The sequence below is a fragment of the Myotis myotis genome, unplaced genomic scaffold (assembly GCF_014108235.1).
Source record: "Myotis myotis isolate mMyoMyo1 unplaced genomic scaffold, mMyoMyo1.p scaffold_m19_p_37, whole genome shotgun sequence".
In the NCBI taxonomy this organism is placed as follows: domain Eukaryota; kingdom Metazoa; phylum Chordata; class Mammalia; order Chiroptera; family Vespertilionidae; genus Myotis; species Myotis myotis.
In genome coordinates, this window is record NW_023416343.1 from 246,708 (window position 1) to 266,254 (window position 19,547).

The 19,547-nt window shown below is 62.0% G+C and overlaps 1 protein-coding gene across 8 annotated transcripts in view; it reads left to right on the forward strand.

Annotated features, from left to right (window-relative positions):
• The window catches only part of LOC118653014 (splicing factor SWAP), a 28,343-nt gene extending 11,477 nt beyond the window's left edge, over nt 1-16,866 (forward strand). For 2 of the 8 annotated variants that reach the window (XM_036303444.1, XM_036303452.1), the window contains 11 exons: nt 2,565-2,805; nt 3,681-3,812; nt 4,361-4,454; nt 4,544-4,733; nt 6,319-6,549; nt 7,193-7,383; nt 9,745-10,010; nt 12,411-12,542; nt 15,667-15,831; nt 16,252-16,324; nt 16,584-16,770. In XM_036303444.1, coding sequence (XP_036159337.1) covers nt 2,565-2,805; nt 3,681-3,812; nt 4,361-4,454; nt 4,544-4,733; nt 6,319-6,549; nt 7,193-7,383; nt 9,745-10,010; nt 12,411-12,542; nt 15,667-15,831; nt 16,252-16,324; nt 16,584-16,649 — 1,781 coding nt within the window. In that variant the 3' untranslated portion in view covers nt 16,650-16,770. The other 6 variants (XM_036303445.1, XM_036303448.1, XM_036303447.1 and 3 more) reach the window with 6 other exon arrangements.
• Nucleotides 16,867-19,547: the final 2,681 nt, after the last annotated feature.

Consider the following 19,547-nt stretch of genomic DNA (forward strand, 5'->3'; position numbering starts at 1 on the left):
TAGAAGATGCTCAGGGAGCGTTTGCTCTCTCGGGGACCTTTGCACATCAGAGCCTGGCCTGGTTCTTCCTGACGGGGACGCCCGGCCTGCTGGCTGCTGCCCGGGCTGGGGCGTGGGCTTGCTTTGCTGGTTGGTGGTTTCGTTAACTGCTCTCGGGCGCTGTTCTCAGAGCTCTTGTGCTTGGAAATGTCTGCCGCCTCTGACATGTTGGCAGCTTGGCAGCGAAGGACACGTCTCACACTGGCCTGGAAGCGAGGGGCGTCGCTGAGCGTGTCTGGCTGAATGTTGCTGTGAAAAGCGGGTCGGCTTCATCTTCCCACCCTCGCGGGTGGGCGGCTGCGGCTCTGATTGGACACCTGAGCATTCATTCTTTGGCTCTTACGTTTGACAACTCAGCTCGAAGGCCCAGTTCCCTGGACACACCCTACACCAGGGGCGGGCAAACTTTTTGACTCGAGGGCCACAACGGGTTCTTAACCTGGACCGGAGGCCGGAACAAAAGCATGGATGGAGCGTTTGTGTGAACTAATATAAATTCAAAGTAAACATCATTACATAAAAGGGTACGGTCTTTTTTTTTTTTTTTTTTTTTTTTTTTTAGTTTTATTCATTTCAAACGGGCCGGATCCGGCCCGCGGGCCGTAGTTTGCCCACGGCTGCCCTACACCATTCAGCCGGAGTCTCCTTCCCAGGAAGTTCTCTCCTGTTTACCCTGAGTGTCGGGTCGGCTTCTTGGTGAGACGCCGCCTCCTCCCTGTGGTTGTCTCTCTCCTGCCGTCATCCTTTGTGCTTCTTGGCCTTCGGCGCAGCCATTTCTGTCCCTCTCTGTGCCGGTCGCGTGGCCGGTCCAGCCACGTCTCTTCTGCCCGATGCGACTGAAAAGCAGTGGCCATCCTGGTGCTTTGTAAGCCCCACGGCAAGGCCTTCTCTGTGGTCCCGACGCAGCGTCTCCTGCTTTGCCAGGTGTGACGATCCCTCACAGCCTCCTTCTGCGGACTTTGTTTCTCCCCGGGGGTGTCGGGGTCACAGGAGGGAGCAGATGAGCTGCATGGCCGCGTGTCACGTGCGGAGCCAGCGGCCATCGCTCCCCACGCTCCCCACGCTCCCCACGGGGCGGGTGGACCCAGCCCTTCCCAGCTCGATGGTGTTCAGAGGGCAGGGTCCGGGGGCCGTGCTTCTGAGGCGAGCGCTTGGCGTTGTGAGGAATTTGGGGTTTGGTGACTTTTCTGGAGAGCAAATAGAAAAGCGCCCTCCTGCCGCCTGAGACCAGCAAGGCCCGAGGGCCTTTCGGGATTGTTAACCGTGACCCTCGGCCAGCAGGGAGGCAGCTGGAGGGGGAGGGGCGGCGTCAGGGACCCCTGGGCTGCAGGCACGGCCCTCCCCCTCCTGCGCGGGGTCGGAGTCAGTGACTGGCCGTGAGTTGCACGTTGGGTGTGAATATCGTTTTGACTTCTCCTGCGGAGAGGCCTTCAGGGTGAAGGGAGCGAACCCGACTCAGGTCAGTGTGGGGGTGACCCTCAGACATGACAGACCCTCATGAGGGCGTCTCCGCTGGAGGCAGAGCTGTGGGTTACGTGAAGCAGTGGGTCACCAGCCATATAATAGAGGGTCTCGCGTGGCACTTCAGAGTGTGGGTAGTGCCCACCTGACGTGTACTTTCATTGCACACGTTGGCACCAGGGCCATGCCAGGCCGGGCACAGCGGAGAACGGGATTCCCTTCCCCGTGGGCCATCGGAGACAGGGAGCAAAACAGCACTGCCGAGTCGGGGAGGAGCGGCTGGGAGAGGAAATTCAAGGGCAACCAGGGCTTAAAGTCACCAAACTTAAACCCGTCTGGTGGTGTGCGTCACCAAGACCGAGAGTCTCGGGGACCAGTGCCGGATTCCCAGCCGATGCCTGGGTGGGTGATGGGTGGGCTGCAGGGCAGGCAGCTGGGGTCGGTGACAGCGTCATTCTGTCCCTGCTTCTCAGACGTGCTCAGCTAGTCACCCCTCGGGACACGCGCTGTCCCAGCTCCCCCCACGAGAGCCCCAGGGCTTCCGAGGAGCTCGCTGTTCCCAGGACTCGGGAAGCTGTTTCCGTTCCTACACAGACGGGGAGGCTCAGCTTGTCCCCAGGAGCCCTTCAGTGGGAGGGTTGTCTCTGGGAGGTAGAGTCACAGGAGATTAAGATCAGGTCGGAATATCTAAAGGACTGGCTAAATGGGCCCTGAGCTTGCAGGAGGCAGTTGAACAGAGGCGTGTGGGAGGTGACTAGGCAGCTCTCTGCCCTGTGCACGCTGGCTCTGCTTCCAAGCACACGCAGCGCACACGCAGTGCACACGCAGTTCGGGGGATATGCTTCTGAGCGGCCTGACACCTTCAGCAGCGGGTTTTCCCTGCAGCTCCTCCTGCTCTGAGGCGCGCCGCCATAGACATCTCTCCCTTGGACTCGGCTGGAGCAGGCGTGTGGCGCTCAGGTCGCGGGGACGTGGAGAGACCGTGCGGTCGGCAGCGGACAGTGATGTTGCGCTGGGTGGGCGGTGCCCTCTCTGCCGCTCTTACGCCAAACGTGTGTTCGCAGCGACGGTGGCCGCCATGTACTACAGCTACTACATGCTCCCGGACGGCACCTACTGCCTGGCCCCACCCCCCCCGGGCGTCGACGTGGCCACCTACTACAGCACCCTGCCGGCCGCTGTGGCCGTGTCCAGCACTGCCGGAGTGACAGCCGCCGCCCCGCCCCCGCCCGGGACCACGCCCCCGCCGCCCCCCACCACCGTGGAGACGAGCAGTGGAGTGACCTCCACCACCATCACCACAAGGTGCGCTCCCACCCTGGGTGCCCGGTGTGCTGTGCTCCTGGGCGGGGTCTTGTCACCCGGGGGACCTGGAGGGTCTGCTGTCTGAGTGTTGATGATCCCAACGCCCAAGTGACGGAGCTGAGGGGGCAGCGAAACTGTCCTAACAAACACTCAGCAGCGAGGCCTCGGCACTTAGGGGTGAGCCCGCGAGCACCCCATGCACCCTCCTCCCAGACCTGCCCTTGCCCATGTGCAGGCACCGCAGTTGGGCAGAACGAGGCGGGTTCGTGGGGGGTGAAGCTGCAACTTTGTGCAGTCGATGCGAGTGAGTCTCATGGCCGTTGACAGATGGGGGCCTGGCACCAGGGCAGCTGCAGGCGCATGAGAGAGCAGGGCCGGGCCAGCACCCATCTCGGCCGCCTGGTGTGGCCCGTGTGTGTGTGTGTGTGTGTGTGTGTGTGTGTGTGCGCGCGCGCGCGCGCGCGAGGTGAGTGAGCACACGCCTCATTCGCTCAGGCCCTGGCAGCTTCCGCTGGAAGACAGGCTCTCTAGATGCCTGGCATCTCTGCACGGTGACCCGCTGTCCTGGCATCGAGCAAATCTCGCCCCCACGTACAGGAGGACGGGTCATGCCAGCCAGCTTTCGTTTTTAAAATATAACAAAAGTCAACACTTGACGTATTCTTGTTGCTTCTAAGAATTAGCTGGTCCTGGGTGGAAGTGCCAGGAAACAGGAGCCTTATTTATGACTCGGTCTCATGTCTGCGGTTGGCCATGGTGCTTAGTCCCTGTGGTGCATGGGGTGACCGTCAGCGTCCCGCGTCGTCTGCGACCACAGCTCCCTGGGTGTGGTCTGTGCCGTGGGCCTCCCTGTGACCTGACGCTCCTCTCTGCAGTGCGCTCGCTCCCGTGGCCGCCATCATCCCCCCGCCCCCCGACATCCAGCCCGTGATCGACAAGCTGGCCGAGTACGTGGCCAGGAACGGCCTCAAGTTTGAGACCAGCGTCCGAGCCAAGAACGACCAGAGGTGAGGCGACGGGTTCAGTGCGTCACGTGACGGCCACGGGGGTTCGTGTAGCTTCTTTACAAAATCCAGCGGCGTAATGTCTTTTAACGTTCTTAACCCTACGTGTCCAGAGAAATGCATCTGGTGATGATTATGTTAAATTATTTGGAGTTGGAGCGGAGATACTTTATTGCGTTACCTGTTTTACATTGAAGCTGCCTCAGGAATTCAGGCTTTTCAGCAATCTGCTAGGGAAATTTAGACACACATCTTGGGGTGTTTTGTGGTTGTTTTTTTTTAAATCAAATCATGTTTTGTGCCTCAGCAGTAAGACAACGCGAGGTTGGGTTTTCGGCGTGATGTGCGGGACAGGGACAAGCGATTTGCCTCCGTGCCCCCAGCTCCCTTGTGTATAAAGAGGGCGGGGCTTCCGTGGGGCCACAGCGCAGAGCTGTGGAGGTGATGAGTGAGTGGTGGTGACAGTTCCGGCTCCCCACGGGTGCACAGTCACCACAGCCGGTCACTGGGCTGTGTGTGGATGACCCACCGGTTCCCTCTTCTGTCCGCAGGTTCGAGTTCCTCCAGCCGTGGCACCAGTACAACCCCTACTATGAGTTCAAGAAGCAGTTCTTCCTGCAGAAAGAAGGGGGCGACGGCGCTCAGGTACCTGAGGGTAGAAGGCGGGCGGGCGGGGCAGCGCAGAAACGCTGCTGCTGCCCAGTGCAGGGTCTGAGCTGCCGAGTGGTTCTCAGCCCCGTTCCTGTCTGCAGGCCGTGTCGGCACCAGAGGAGGCTCCTGCACAGTCGGCCCCTGAAAAGCCCAGCGACCCGGGGGAGGAAGGTGTGGCTGAGGACCCGGCGGACACAGGAGGGAGAGGCGGCCCAGGGGGCAAGAAGGAGTCTGCCTCCGGGAAGGCTGCCCCGGACGGGAAGCTGGTGAAAGGTACGCAGCCTGGCCTCCCAGGCGTTCCTGACGTTCGCACTCGCCAGGTGGGGCTGTCCCAGGGGCCTCGCTGGCTTAGCCGCCTGCTCTGCAGGGCGGGGCCGACAGAACATGGCGAGGGATTAGTCTGGGCCTTCAGAGCCTCATTGACATGCAGACGTCGTCCCAGGAAAGGCTTTCTCCCAGGCAGGACGCCGCGCATTCAGCCCAGTTCCCTTTATGTTCGTGAAGGATTTCTCATCCACCAGGACAGACAGACAGACGGACGTGACAGCCAACACAGCAGAATAAAACAGGAGGAAAGCTCCTGGAGGGGGCAGAGCGTCCACCCCCCGGGGGGAGGGAAGCATTCTGAGGCGTGTTGGGCGCGGCCCCAGGCGGAGGCGCTGGGCGGTGCAGTGGGCACGACCTGGGAAGGTGACCGTGGCCTGCTCGCGGGGCTTGTTGCCCTGGGACATCAGCGGGCAGGGGCCCCGGGTCCAGGCGGGAGGACTGATGTCCAGTGGCTGCTGCGCAGGGACGGCTTTGGTGGCTCGATGCCTGGAGTGGAGCTAACGGGAGGAAGGGGAAGGGAGAAGGCGGTGCAGGGAACAGGCTGACGCTCCGCGGTCCCAGGGGAGGCGGGCAGGGCGGCGAGGACTGCACGTCTGTGTTCAGCAGAAGCCAGTCCTCCTGGGATTCAGTCCAGAGCAGAGAGACGGGCACTTTGGGGTTCGGTGGCAGTGATGCCAGCAGAAGTGTGTAGAGGGGAGGCTGGGCAGCAGCCTGTGCTGGGAGGGGAGCGCTTCCCTCCCCCGGTCTGAGCCTGAGAGCTACAGGCCAGCCGGAGAAGCCCGCCCCAGTCCAGCCCAGCCCAGCTCTGGGGAAGCACAGCCTCTCACAGGTGAGGAGACAGTCGCTGCCGCAGGAGTCAGGGCCACTGGAGGACACGCGCCTGAGCCGCGCAGCACGGGGTGCCTCCGACAGTTACTGAGTAATGGGGAATTTTACATCTAATTTGTGTTCTCACAGAACTGGAGATAGGATCAAAAAAGTGCAACCCATATCGACACCTGGGAGAGGCCGCTTAGAAAGGGTTTTAAGCGGAATGAGAGCTCTAAGCTCGGAGGGGGTGGGAAGGCAAGTCAGCAGCGTCTCCCATCTCCAGGGGAAAGGGCGGGCGGAAGAAAGGCAGCGGCGGAAACACAGCAGGCTGTCCCCGGGGGGACCAGTTGGCCGTCAGACCAAGGTCTGTAGCTTTAAATGCCAAACCATTAGCTGCATCTGAAACGTTGGGCGCAGACCCCCACAGAAGTCGGCTTCGAAATAATGAGTCCAGAGAGCGAGCTCCATGAGAGCATTTCTTATCAGAAAATTATCAAACGCCAGGAAAATGTCAGAAAAACCTGGTGACAGACTAAATTCTACACGTGCGTGCCCTTCGCCTGCAGCCGCCTGTGCACCGCAGGGCCCGCTGGCTTAGCAGGAAGCCCCGGGAGCAGCCGGGACCGCCTGGACGTCCTCCGCCCCCTGAGGCGCGTGGGGGGCAGGAGGGCGTCCGCTCTGCTGTTACCTAACAGGGGCCTCCCTCTCGCCTCCTCCACAGCCTCGTTTGCTCCCATCAGCTTTGCGATCAAGGCCAAAGAGAACGACCTGCTTCCCCTGGAGAAGAACCGGGTGAAGCTGGACGACGACAGTGACGACGACGACGAGAGCAAAGAGGGACAGGAGAGCGTGGGGGCCGCTGCGAGCGCCGACCCCGTGGCGGCCCCGCCCTGCGTGGTGGTGGAGGAGAAGCGGCCTCAGCTCACCCAGGAGGAGCTGGAAGCCAAGCAAGGTTTGTCCGTGTTCTGTTTGTGGGTTTTTGTTCCTCCTCACCCGGTGTTTGTCCATTGATTTCTATAGAGAGAGTGGAAGGAGGAGGGAGAGACCGGGAGAGAGACATCGTGAGAGAGAGACCGAGTGGCTGCCTCCTGCACGTGCCGCCCAGGACCGGGGAGGAGCCTGCAACCAGGCATGTTCCCTTGACTGGAGTCAAACCCAGGACCCTTCAGTCCTCGGGCCGACACTCTACCCACTGAGCCACACAGTATGGCAGTTTGACCTGCTGAGTCGGCAGTGCGGAGGCTGCGACCTGGCGGCCCACTGGGAGGTGGGATGCTTTGCGCCGTGGACAGCTCTCTGGCGGCCTCAGGCAGGCGGGGCAGGCTCCCACTCTCCCCGCTGTCCTGTGTGGAAGCCCACCCTCCATCTGACTGGTTTTGAAAGTGAATCTAAAAATGCTGCTGATAAGCACTGTAACTAGTTCTTTCAAAGTGCGTTTGTCTGAGTTGTGTGCCTATCCTGACATTTCAGTCTCGCTCCTCTTTTAAAATAACTGCTGTGGTGGGGGCCCTTCTCCCGCTGTGGAATTAAGAGAGCAGGGTCTTAGGGAACGCTGCTGGCTCTAACGTCGCTCTCTCCTTGGTCTGTTCCTTCAGCGAAGCAAAAGCTGGAGGACCGCCTGGCCGCTGCCGCCAGGGAGAAGCTGGCCCAGGCGTCCAAGGAGTCGAAGGAGAAGCAGCTGCAAGCGGAGCGGAAGCGGAAAGCCGCTCTGTTCCTGCAAACCCTGAAGAACCCTGCGCCAGAGGCCGAGCTCGGGAAGGCCGAGGAGAGTCCTTTCACCGTGGAGGTGAGGCCGCAAGGGTCCGCGTCTGCGCTGGGTGCGGCCAGTGAGGCCTGGGTGTGGGCGCCCCCGGCCGCTCGGCGCCAGCCTCAGTGGGCCCTTCGCCACTGTCAGACCCGGCTTCGGGCCTGGGCCGTGGGGCTCTGCTTTGTGGCTCCCGCAGATCCTCACGCAGGGGCCGGGCAGTGTCCCCGCTGCTGTCAGAGCAGATCCCTCCCGCTCCGTCCTGAGCGGGTCAGAGCGCCCTGCAGGCTGTGACCTGCCGCTCCTTCCCGGAGTCCCCTCCCCCACGTCGGCACCGCCTTCCCTCCTGGGCAAGGGCCCTGCCCTCTGCTGTGATTCCATCCCATTCCTAAGGGCCGGCCTGTGAAACGGGTTTGCTGCACGGGGCCTGTTGGTTTGCTTCCTGAGCAGAGCAGCCTCCTGGCTCAGGTGCTCAGCGTTCTGTGAGGCTGGTCGGTGCTCTCGCCTCAGGGTTCGTCTGAGACTGTCAGAAACCCCTGCTGGAGTGGGAGGGGGAGCAGCGAGTGTGGTGTGGGGACCGTCGGGGGCTGTGCTGTGGGCCCTGCTGAGCCCCCCCCCCACGGGGACTGCGTTCTCTGCTCCCCGAGGCACATCCAGGCTGAGCGCGGCCGATCTGTCCACAGCCGAGGTGCGGGAGGCATGTGGGGAAGACCTCCCGGCCGGGAGGGTAAGTAGGAGCAGCTCGCGTGATCACTGGCACACGGTGCAGAGGAGGAGGGCGCGCAGGGCCCTGGCCAGTGTGCTCAGTGGTAGGGCATCGGCCAGACCACCGAAGCGTCGCAGGTTCGAATCCTCCAGGTGTCCCTGGGTTGCAGGTTCCGTCCTCGGCCCCGTCGGGTGCGTGTGGGAGAAGCCAGGGTGCGTGTGGGAGAAGCCAGTCGCCGTGTCTCTCTGAGGTTTCCCTCTGGCCCTGCCCCCTTTCCAGTCTCTAAAAACCAGTGGGAAAAACACCTCCACAGAAGGACTAACAGCAAGACAGACGGGAGAGCAGAGGCCAGCCACGCCCACTCTCTGGCTACAGCTGCAGGAATTACCTCACAGCCGGGGCTGAAGCCTGAGCCGCTTTCCTTCCCTTTACTGCGTCCGTGTCAGGCTGCAGTGAATGACGGGCTTAATTAAAAGGCATCTGCATACATGGAGGCCTCCTGCTTATATCACGGCCACATCCGTCTTTCCGGGCGACTGTGTTTTCATGAGAGCTCGATCCCCACCAGCACCGTCACCCTCAGCCCTGCGTTCCCCACGCTGCGGCGTCACCTGCCGCAGCCCCAGGCCCCGTCCTGGCGAGCACGGCAGGCGGCGCTCCCGTCACTCTGTGCGTCTCCCCCGTGTTGCAGCGAGTGCTGTGCGTCTGAGTCGCAGGCCTGAGTGTTTATGCCTCTTGTTTAAATCACTGGGTCGATCCTGCTGGGAGTCTAGTGGGGAGATTGTCGCTACTGAGCGATTTCAGCAGGAACGCGTGGCACTAGCAGACGGTGACAAATGCCTTTAATTGCTTTGAAACAAAAATACTGGAATTAAATTGGCAATTGTCACAAATGAGATTCACACTCGAAAATATTTCCAGCCTAAAGCAGCTTCTGAGACGGTGTCCTGGCTCCTCCAGTGTCCGGGTGCAGGGCCCACGGGCCCCAGCGTACATGGCAGGGCTTCAGCCCGCAGAGCGACTGGGACTTGGGGGGCCAGCCCCCATGTCTGGTGCACGTGTGTTCTTATTCCAAGTGAGAGGAGCCGGAGGCTTGACTGGCACCCTGTGCGTTTCTAGGTGATGTGACGGGCCCCCCGGGGGTCCTGTCAAGGAGGCCCTGAATGGGAATGGGGTTGCTCTGTGGGCTCGTCCGCCCCGGCGGGCTGCTGAGCCTGGCTGGTTCCTGCTCCTGTGTGCCCGTGGCCTGCGGCCGGAGGAGGGGCTCCGGTGAGGGCGCTGGGCTGGTTCACCCTGCAGCCGGCTGATGAGCTGGGTCTTGTTGTGGCCGCAGCTACCAGCTTCGTGTTTCTCTTTCGAAGTCATTTTCCGAGCGGCACCGACATCCGTAAACACTGATGTGGGGGCTGAGGAGTCTCTTTTGGTGCAAAGTCACAATTATGTATGAAAGAGCGAGTGTGGCTCTCTTCCTAGCACAGTGTCTGTTCATCAGGTCCGGCCGCCATGGCTGACGGGTGGGAGGGGTCCTTCCGGGTCTGGGGAGCCGTCTGTTCCGTGAGGCCTGCGCTGTTTCAGAGCCGCGTGGGGAGACGTGGTCCCTGAGGTGTCGCTGCGTCTGGTGCGTCTGGTGCAAGGGCCTCGGCAGTCGTGGGAATGGACGTTTTCAGACGCCACATTGTCCTTGCTTCTGTTCCCAGGAAGCCAGCCCTGTGGCCTGCCCTCTCCTGAGTGGGGGCCGACCTCTGCCGCTCGTCGACGTGAAACCCCCGGAAGGGCCCTCGAGCAAAAGCAGGGACCCTCCCCGAGAAGAAGAGAGAGAGAAGAAGAAGAAGAAGCACAAAAAACGGTCTCGAACAAGGTCGCGCTCCCCCAAGTACCACTCGTCATCCAAGTCCCGGTCCCGGTCCCACTCGAAGGCGAAGCACTCCCTCCCCAGTGCCTACCGCACCGCGAGGCGCTCCAGGTGGGTGTGCGTGTCTGTGTGTGTGTGTGTGGGGTGGGGTGGGGGGGTGCGTCCTGCAGGCCCAGACAAGAGCTCTGTTCATCAGGGTGCATGCAGGAGGCAACCCCTAGGTGCTTCACATTGACGCTTCTCTCTCCTCTTTTTCTCTCTCTCTCTAGAAAAAAATCAATAAAAACCTCCTCGGGTGAGGATTTTAAAAAAAGTATTTTTTATTTTCTACTTAACTCTAAACCTCACGAGCTACTGGCAGGTTTTTAAGGAGATTTATCAAATTCCAACAGGCCCTGGTGGACGCACACATGGCCGTGGGCTGACTGTGAAACGCCCTGGGCTGGGGTTTGTGTTTAAAGGCGTGGACTTCCCTCGCGCCCGACGCCTGTGGGTGTGACGGTCAGGGCAGCGGAGCCTGTGCCCGTCCTCCCATCTGCTCCGCACGAATTGTGGCCGGAGGGGCTCCGCGGCTCAGCGCTGATTGGCCTCCCGCCGAGAGCCACTGTCGCACTAGGAGCTGCCTTTGCCAGGAGCCAGGTTTTGAAAGAGCAGCTGAGCTTAGCGTCTCAGGCCGCAGAAACCCTTCATAAGGGGCCACAGAGCTCACTCCTGGTAAAGCAGGCTTGTTTGTTTTTAAGTAGCTGCTTAGGGCTCAGAGAGAGTTTCCAGCTCTAAACCTTGGGGTGCGCGGTGACGGCCTTTCTCCTGTGGCTGTGGGTCCTCTCCCGCGGGAAATGCAGGTGTGTAAGCTCTGTGCTTGGGCACAGCTGCCTGTCAGCGTGTGTAAGGGCTCGTCTGACATCACGTGGTGGACACGGATAGTGTCGGCCTTGGGCCTCTGAGCGGTGACTGGCCAGGAGCTCCCACCTGCCTGCGTCCCAGGCACAGCCGGACGTCAGCTCCGCGTGACCCGCCGGCTGCTCGCTGTGAAGGCGGTCGGCCCCTTCCTGAGGCAGGAGTTCCGCCAGCCCCGGGGTCTGTGGGCCCAGGACTGCGGGTGGCCCTGCGTCATTTAGTGAGGACGTGCAATTGTCAAAGCGAGTGGACTTCCTCATGCCGAGTTCCTTGTAGAATTCCCCGTGGAGCGTCCGCGGTGCCGGAGCTTTGCCTAAGCAGAGCTTTCCTCGGGGTCTGGTCCTGCCAGCCCAGCCCATGTTCTTGTGAGTGTGGCGTGTGCGGGGGTCACACACACCCCCTCCCCCCGGGGCACCACACGCGCCCATCACCGCCGCTCCAGGGCGGCCACGGAGCAGGCAGTTCCCACGTAGACTGTGACCTCGAGCAGATTGGCCTGGAGAACCTGGTACAGTAACTGCCCTCCCCTTTGTACCTGTCGCATGAATCTTAGCAAAGGCCGGTGGGGGGGCGGGGGGGACGACACACAAAACCTTTGAGGAGCAGCTCTGCGGGGGGCCCTCCCGACGCGACGGGCAGTGTTCCCGGGCGACTCGGAGTGTGGTCGCACGCTGGTCTTTAGAACAGCAATGTGTTGTTCTGAGCGTGTTATTGTAATTAAATGATTCAGTGTCGGATTTTTTAAACTGGCAAAATCAAACTGCTCTTCTTGATTGTTTTTTGAGTGGGTTGTCATAGAAACAGAACAGGAAGAAACTGGGTGTTTTTTTTTCCATTTCTGCTTATTGCAGGTCTTCCCAAACCAGTAATTTCACAGAAAGAACAAAAAACTAGATGGAGGATCCTGGGCCCATCATGAAAGGTCCCTCCGTTAAGGACCGTGACCCTGTGGGAGGGTCTCGAGTGGGAGTCGGTGCCGGGGTCGCAGGGCCTGGTGCGCGTGTCCTGCGGGCACGTGAGAGGAGGATGGGGTGTTGATGGGGTTGCACCCGCGATGGCGTCACTGAATCCTTAGCCTACGTTACTGGGAGGCGAGATGGCGTCACTGAATCCTTAGCCTACGTTACTGCGAGGCGAGATGGCGTCACTGAATCCTTAGCCTACGTTACTGCGAGGCGAGATGGCACGGCGATCCGACGGGAGGTTTGGGCTTCGTGCTGAGGAGCACACAGCCTTGCGCTTGGTTACCTGAGCGCAGGCCACGCCCCCTGGCGTCCCCGTGTCCCTGTTGCCATGGCGCACTGGGATCGCCTTGCTTTCCTTGCCTGGCTTTGGTAGGAGCCACGGGAGCAGAAAGAGGCAGGAAGGAGGCAGCAGGCCCGAGTCGGGGCTGTGGCACTGGGGCCGGCACAGCTCCGGTGCAGTGAGCTGTGCGCTGGGTAACGTTTAGCGTCGCTGGGGCAGGTGCTCTGGGATGGGAGACAGTGTCCCAGCAGAGCAGTGAGGGGGACGGGCCTCCGGCAGGACTGACAGGCGCCCGTCACCCGCGCCCCGGGCTGAGGCCTGTCACCGCCTGAGCCAGCCAGCAGGACTGAGGCGTCTGTTCGCTGCCAGGTCCCGGTCCCGGTCCCGATCGCCGCGGAGAAGAGCTCGCTCTCCCGAGAGACGGAGGGAAGACAGGAGCGTGCCCGCTGCCTACCGGGGGGGCAGCAGCCCGGGCGCCAGCCGGAAGCGGGCCCGGTCCAGGTAGGCAGCTGGGGCTTGGGGAGGGCCTCACTCTGAAATGGGCTGCAGGTCCTGGGAAGACACTGCTTTGGCGAACGCTGGGCCCCTCACCGCCCTTCTCCCTGTGGGACACGAGCACGGGGGCCTCCGCGTGCCCAGGTCACCTGTCCCGGCCGCTGCCCCTCAGGACCACACACGTACCTTTACTGTTGACAGGAAAGATCAGAGGTTCGAGTCTTGAGTAAATTCCAGCAGGTGACTGTGACCAGGCCAGGCCGCAGCTCCCGGCACAGGGCCCAGAGCAGGGGGAGGGCCTGTCGTGCCCCTGACCGCCAGCAGGGGCCTGTCTTCGCTGAGGAGAGCGAGGGAGGCCGGCGCCCTTGTCTGAAAGGAGAAGCCGTGGCTGGTGCACCTGGCCTGGGCCTCTGGCACCGCAAGCAGGTCCCCACTCTCCTGCCCAGGGGTCTCTGGGGCGCTGAGGGCTGACCTCACGCTAGAAGCCCAGGCACCGCCACTGACTGGACAAGACACCTCAGCCTCTGTGCCCGTCCAGGCCTGGGGACCCAGCTGGGAGCCTGGCCGGGACAGGGCGCCCGTTCCTGCCACTTGGCCAAGGGTGCATCTGGACTCGTGCTTTATCACGTGGCGTGTGAGGTCCTTGTCTGTCCCACGCGGGCGGGCGGGGGCGTCGCGGTCCCGGGGGCGGCCGTCCGGGAAAGGCCAGGAGCCTCGGAGCCTCCGCTGGTGTTACCTGCTACCGAGTGCGCGTCAGGATCCCGGGTTCCAGACCTTCCAGAGGACGGATCCCACTTCCAGGTGTGAAGCTCACTGCCTGGGACAGAAGACGCAGCCGCCACCTGCCTGTCCACGGGGTCCTGGCCGAGCAGCCTCAGGCCCTCCCTCCCCGACAGCTGCCGGCCTAGCTCCCGAGAACGTTCCTGAGACCAGCGAGCGCCGAGCTCCGTTAACTGACAAACGTGACCGCTGAGATGTGCCTCCTGAAGCAGGTCCTGGTTCACATGTGAAGTCTGTCGTCGCCTGTGGCGCATGTAAAGGGCATGGTCTGGAGTTGACTCCTTGTAGCAAGAGCGCTCTCCTGACAGAAGAGTTCTGACTTCGCCCTCAGATTAGGATGTGGGAGAAGACGGGGTCACGCTGGGCATCGTGGGGACTCGCCTTCTCTGGGACGTTGAAGTCATGCACAGCGGGCACCAGGGCTCGCCGCCTCCAGCACGGGGCCACCACGTGTCTGACCCGAGTCCCCGCCCACGTGGCAGGAGTATAAAAGTCTACAGAGAGATTGTGGAAAATCCCCAAATATTTGGAAGTGAACACATTTTTAATTAATTGAAGGTCAAAGAAGAAATCACAAGAGAAAGTAGAAAATATGTTTTATTTCAAAGAGGAAGGGAGAGAGAGAGAAAAACATCATGGACTGGCTGCCTCCTGCACGCCCCGCACTGGGGATCGAGCCCGTAACCCTCTCTGGGGGAGCTGTGCTTAGAAGGAAGGTGGGAGCTTTGAGTGTTTACACTAGAAAAGGAAGGTCTGAAAACAGCGACCCACTCCTCTGCCTTGAGAAGCTAGAGAAAGAACACACAGAACACAGACTACACAGAAGCCAGGAAATGATAGAAATCAACAGAACACAGGCTAACGGGAACACAGTACCAGCAAAAGTGGGCCTTTGAAATGATCAAAAAATTGGTAAATCTTTATTTGGCTTGATCAAGAACGAAGGACCCTGCAGACATTATTAATAAGGAAGTAAAATGTTATTTGTTTGGCTCAGTGGGTAGAGCGTTGGCCCATGGACTGAAGGGTCCTGGGTTCGATTCCAGTCAAGGGCACGGACCTCAGCAGCAGCTCCTCCCCGGCCCTGGCCGGGCTCCGGGAGAGGCAGGTGTCCCTGTGTGACAGGTGCTGGGCCAGGAGAGCAGGCAGAGGAATGACAGCTCAGAGGTGGAGAGGGAACGGTGGGCTTCACATAGACATGCATTGACATACGTGTGTCCTGTATGCTCGCCCTGAGCAACCGAAGAGCAACGTGAGGAACGGGGCCGTTCACAGCAGTGTCATCGCGACGCCTCACGGGTGAGGCGCGTGTGAGCCCTCGGCACTGACACAAGCACTTCAGGTGGAATTTAAGAAACTTAATAGATGCGAGGGTCCCGTCCCCATGACGACAGATCTGGCTTCCCAGTCAGAATGCCACGGGCTCTTTGTCGAAGTTGCCACTGAAAACCTGGTGCGCGTGTGGGAATGCCGGGGGCTGGAGGCCAGGACCGTCCTGGACAAGAGCGAAACTGGAGACAGTGAGGCCGGGGCCATCGTAGGAGAGCCTGCCCCCGGATGGCACTGCACGGCGAGCCCGCTCAGTGCTGAGCCTGCGTGCACGTCCCACGCCTGTCAGGGCTGGGCGCCACTCTCCACGTGATCCTGGCCCTGCCGGTGCCCGCAGCCTGCCTGTGCCCAGGAGCAGCACCAGCCCTGTGGGAGTGGCCAGTGGGCGTGGACATGTGACAGGGCGCTGCCTGGCTGCTGGTGGAGGGGCAGTGTGCAGGGCGGGAGCCACACCTGGGACAGAGCACTGCTCTGGGGTAGTGCCACCCTGAGCCCTGGAGGCCGGCGGTGGTGACCTGGGTGCTGGACAGCGCCGGGACTCTGACCGGCATGTTCCCAAGTCTCTGCGCAGACGCTGCACAAAATAGGGGGGTGGGGGTGGGGCTCCTAAGAGGCAGGTGGTGGTCTCTTGGGGGTGGGAGACCAGGAAGGGCTCGGTGCCCTTGGGACCTTGTTTCTTTCTTGGTCCTCCCTGGGGGGGGGGGGGGGGGGCGGGGGGGAAGGCAGGGTGAGTGAGTGAGACCTGCGGCGGGGTCAGAGGTGGGAGGTGGGTGCTGCCCCCAGGTGACATGCCGAGCCCGCACTGGGCCCGGGCGGTGAGCGTGCCCGGCTTTCAGAGCTGCGATGTTGGTTGCGAATCCTCGAGTCGGCGCAGGTGGCCGTGCGGGCGGGCAGCAGGTGCGCTTCCTTGGGCGTCTGCACGGAGAGCCGATGGGCGAGTGGGCAGGCCCTGCGGGTCGGTGCCCTCAGCGTGTGCGGCTGTGAAGGGAACGGCCTGTGTCTGAACCCACGCTCCTTCCAGAAGCCCCCACGAGAAGAAGAAGAAGCGGCGCTCGCGGTCGCGGACCAAGTCCAAGGCCGAGTCCCGCTCAGCGTCCCCCAGCAAGCAGGCCCCGCGCCGGCACTCCGCCCACTCGGCCAGCATCTCTCCCGTGGAGAGTCGGGGCTCCAGCCAGGAGCGCTCCAGGTAACCTCAGGACCCGCTCCCCGCACCACCCCCCCCCCGCACCCCGCAGCAGAGTCACAGAGGGGGTTCTCCTGGCGTCAGCCGTGACGGGGTGGGTGGGGGGTGGGCCGCCCACATCCACAGGACGGACAGTCCTCAGACGCAGGGAGGGGCTTCCCGCTGGTCCCCGGGGTGGGCACAGTCGCTCCCCATGCCTCCCAGCACCCGACGCTCCTGTCCTCACTCGGCATCTGGGTGGGGCCCCAACCACACCCCTCACTCCAGACCTCAGGCCGCGGTGAGGACTGCGTCCACACTGGTGGTCGCGAGCTTGGCCAGCCAGCAGCGCCCACCGCGTCCCCGGGCCTGAGGGTGGCTCTGAGGGCGGCGTGTGCCGGCTCTCGCTGGCGTCTGAGTGAAGCTCTGACCTGTTTGCCTCAGGGGCGTGTCTCAGGAGAAGGAGGGGCAGATCTCCTCGGCCATCGTGTCTTCTGTGCAGAGCAAGATCACTCAGGTGAGAGGGCGTCCGCCGCCTCCACATCCTCCTCTCACGGGGCTGGCGGGTCCCACTGGTCGCCTCAAGCTGGGGGTGTCTGCCTCGCCCGGGGGTGACCTGGCAGCCTGCCGCCCGCACGGGGACTGCTCGGCCACACCCGTCTTCCCAGGCCGTCCTCCGCCTCCGCCCGCCAGCTTCCATAAGTCACTGCCCGCCAAGGGCCCACCTCCGGGTCTCGGTGCAGCTCCCAGAAGTCCCTCTGTCTCTCCTCCCACAGGACCTCATGGCCAAAGTCCGAGCGATGCTCGCTGCCTCCAAGAACATGCAGACCAGCGCCTCCTGAGACGCCCGGCGGCCGGGGCCTCGGCTCGGGCCGCACGGAGCCATCGCCACTGCCCGGGGTCCGTGGACAGGGGCGGGTTTTGTACATTCATTTTTGATGACAATTTCAGTTTAAGATTTTTGACCAGCAGTCTCTTACCTGTATATTTGTAAATAATATCATGTTTCTGTGAAAATGTATTATCAATAAAATGGGAAGAAAACACCTTTTCTAGCTACCGACTGGCAGCTCCTTGCTTGTGTGGCTTGTGTGTTCACACATGTCGTCTGTCACTGGATCGCACGCCGTCACGTGTGCACACCCTGGTGTGTGCCCAGCAGGTGGGTTCGCTGGCTCAGGGCCCCGACTGGGGTGTGTTCACGGCGCCTCGGCCGCTGAGCAGAGGGCAGGTGGCCCCAGGAGGTCACGGTTCGATTCCCAGTGAGGGCACAGGCCCAGTTGTGGGCTCGATCCCCAGTGGGGGGCGGGGGTAGGGGTGCCTGTGGCAGGCAGTGACCAATCGATGATTCTCTCATCATTGATGTTTCTCTCCCATCCTCTGAAATCAATAAAAATACATTTAAAAAGTAAAAGGAAATAGCGCTCTTGCTTCTCCAGTGGGACACGGCCCCTCCAGGAGCCACGGCCCAGCCAGCACCACCGTGCAGGGCCCGGATGGCCCGGGAGCAGGTTCTCATCTTTTTTACTGTCGCAGCGTGTGTTCGCCTTCTCGTGCGAAGACCAGCGTGCTTTTCTAGGGCGCACGCACGCCGAGAACGCTGGGCCCTGGAAAATGCACTTAAATTTTAATCGGTTCCCCAGGGGCCTGCAAGCGAGGCTGTACCAGCTGGTCCTGCTCCCTGTGCGCCCCCCCCCCCCCCGGGCCGGCATGTGCCACACGCCTTCACCAGCGCCCATCGGAGGGAGCAAAGCAGCCTCCTCGGGGCTTGGCTTCTGGCCACGTTCAAACCCCAGAATTGAGTGGTGGCTCGAAGGGGACCCCACCCGGTGCCACAGAGTCCCTCCCCGCGTCCTCAGCCCCCGACGTCCTCGGCCCCCGCACCGCTCTCAGCCCCCCTCCAGGCCTGTCTGGGGAGAACCCTGCCTGTAGGTCCCTGCTGTGTCTATTTGTTTTTTTTTTCTTTAATCCTCATCCGAGGATATTTTCCCATTGATTTTTAGAGAGAGTGGGAGGGAGGGGGAGAAACGGATGTGAGAGACTCCTCGATTGGTTGCCTCCTGCACACACCCAGACCAGGACAGGGGGTGGAGCCTGCGACCGAGGTTCATGCCCTTGACTGGATTTGAATCTGGGCCCCTTCAGTCCCCAGGCTGACGCTCTATCCACAGAGCACACCAGCTGGGGTGAGGCCCTTCCTATGTTCGTGACCCCAGGCCACTGTCAGCGCCCTTCAGGTTGGTCCCGCCACAGTGCCTCCTACGGCGCCTCAGCCAGCGTCCCCTCAGTCCCGGATGCAGGCAGAACCGGTCCACGGGGGACTCGGGTGCCTCCCCTGCACCCCTTGACCCAGCCCTGCCTGCCACCCACCTCCCTGCCTCAGGCCTCAGCACCTCCACTTCCTTTTTGTAAACAATATTTTTATTGATATCAGAGAGGGGGGGAGAGAGGAACATGAATGATGAGAGAGAACCATGGATCGGCTGCCTCCTGCACGCCCCCCATTGGGGATCGAGCCTGCAACCCGGGCCTGTGCCCTGACTGGGAATCGAACCGTGACCTCCTGGTTCATAGGTCGACGCTCAGCCACTGTGCCAGGCCTGCCTGGCCCTCCACTTCCATGTTAGCAAACCCCTCCTTCCCAGGTCCGTGCACTCGGTCTCCCCAGCACATGTGACCCAATGACAGAGGGCCCCTGGCCTGCGGCTGGGCTTGCCGAGCGAGCTGGGTGGATGCGGGGGGGGGGGGGGGGGGGGGAGCTGCCCGGCACCATCTTTGCTGCTTTTTGGAGGAATCTTGCCCGAGGATGCAGCCCACGCTGAGATGGAGCGACTTGATCCAGCCTCACCTGACGTCAGCGTGCCCGGGGATGTCCCAGCGTAAGGTGCCTGTCAGTTTCCTTCTTTGACGCCCAGTGCGAGCTGGGTTTCTGCCATTGGCAGCGACGCTGTCCCAACGCGCGCACCTGAGCAACCTGCGGGGATGTGCTCGGGGAGCGACACGGAGGCCAGGGCGCAGAACGGTTTTCTGTGGCAGGTGCGCCATCTCCCGAAGGGGCTGCCGAGGCCCAGGCTCTGGGAGGGGCAGGGACAGGAAGGGGGGGCGGGCGTGAGGAGGGGACTCTGCCTGGAACCCAGCCCCCAGCCCCTCAGATTGGGAGACCAGGATTCAGTGGAAGGGCCTGGGCCTCGGTTTCCCTGTCTGTAGAATGGGACTGCAATCCTAACACACCAACTGACCACGGGGTGAAGGGAGAGAGAGGAAACCCAATGTGAGGGGTGGGTCTGCACTGGGACATGGCAACCCCGCACGGCCTGCCCCAGACCCTTGGGCTCCGTGACCTCCAGCAAGTTCCTTAACTTCTCTGGGCCTCGTCTCCCCGTGGGAATCGCAGTTTTAACCAGATGTTGTGAGAAGAGAATGCGATTCAATACGGGAGGCTCTGAGCATGCGCCCGACACACACACGCACTACCAACAGGTCAGCTATGCCCCTGCCCAAACCCACGGTGACCTCAGACCCTCCCCAGCTGACCCCGCCGCCCCCAAACTTCCACCCGGCCCCCCTCCCCTCCCTCGCTCACCTCAGCCCCTCAGGGCCTCAGCCCCCAGCCCCGACCCCACCGCTCCCGCCACCCACCTCCAGCCCTTCCACTGCGGTGCAGGGGCGCCACCTCGCGGTCGCTAGGCGTGCGGCTGCCGCGCGGGGTCCGGGCGGGAGCCGGGGTCTCCTGGGGAAGG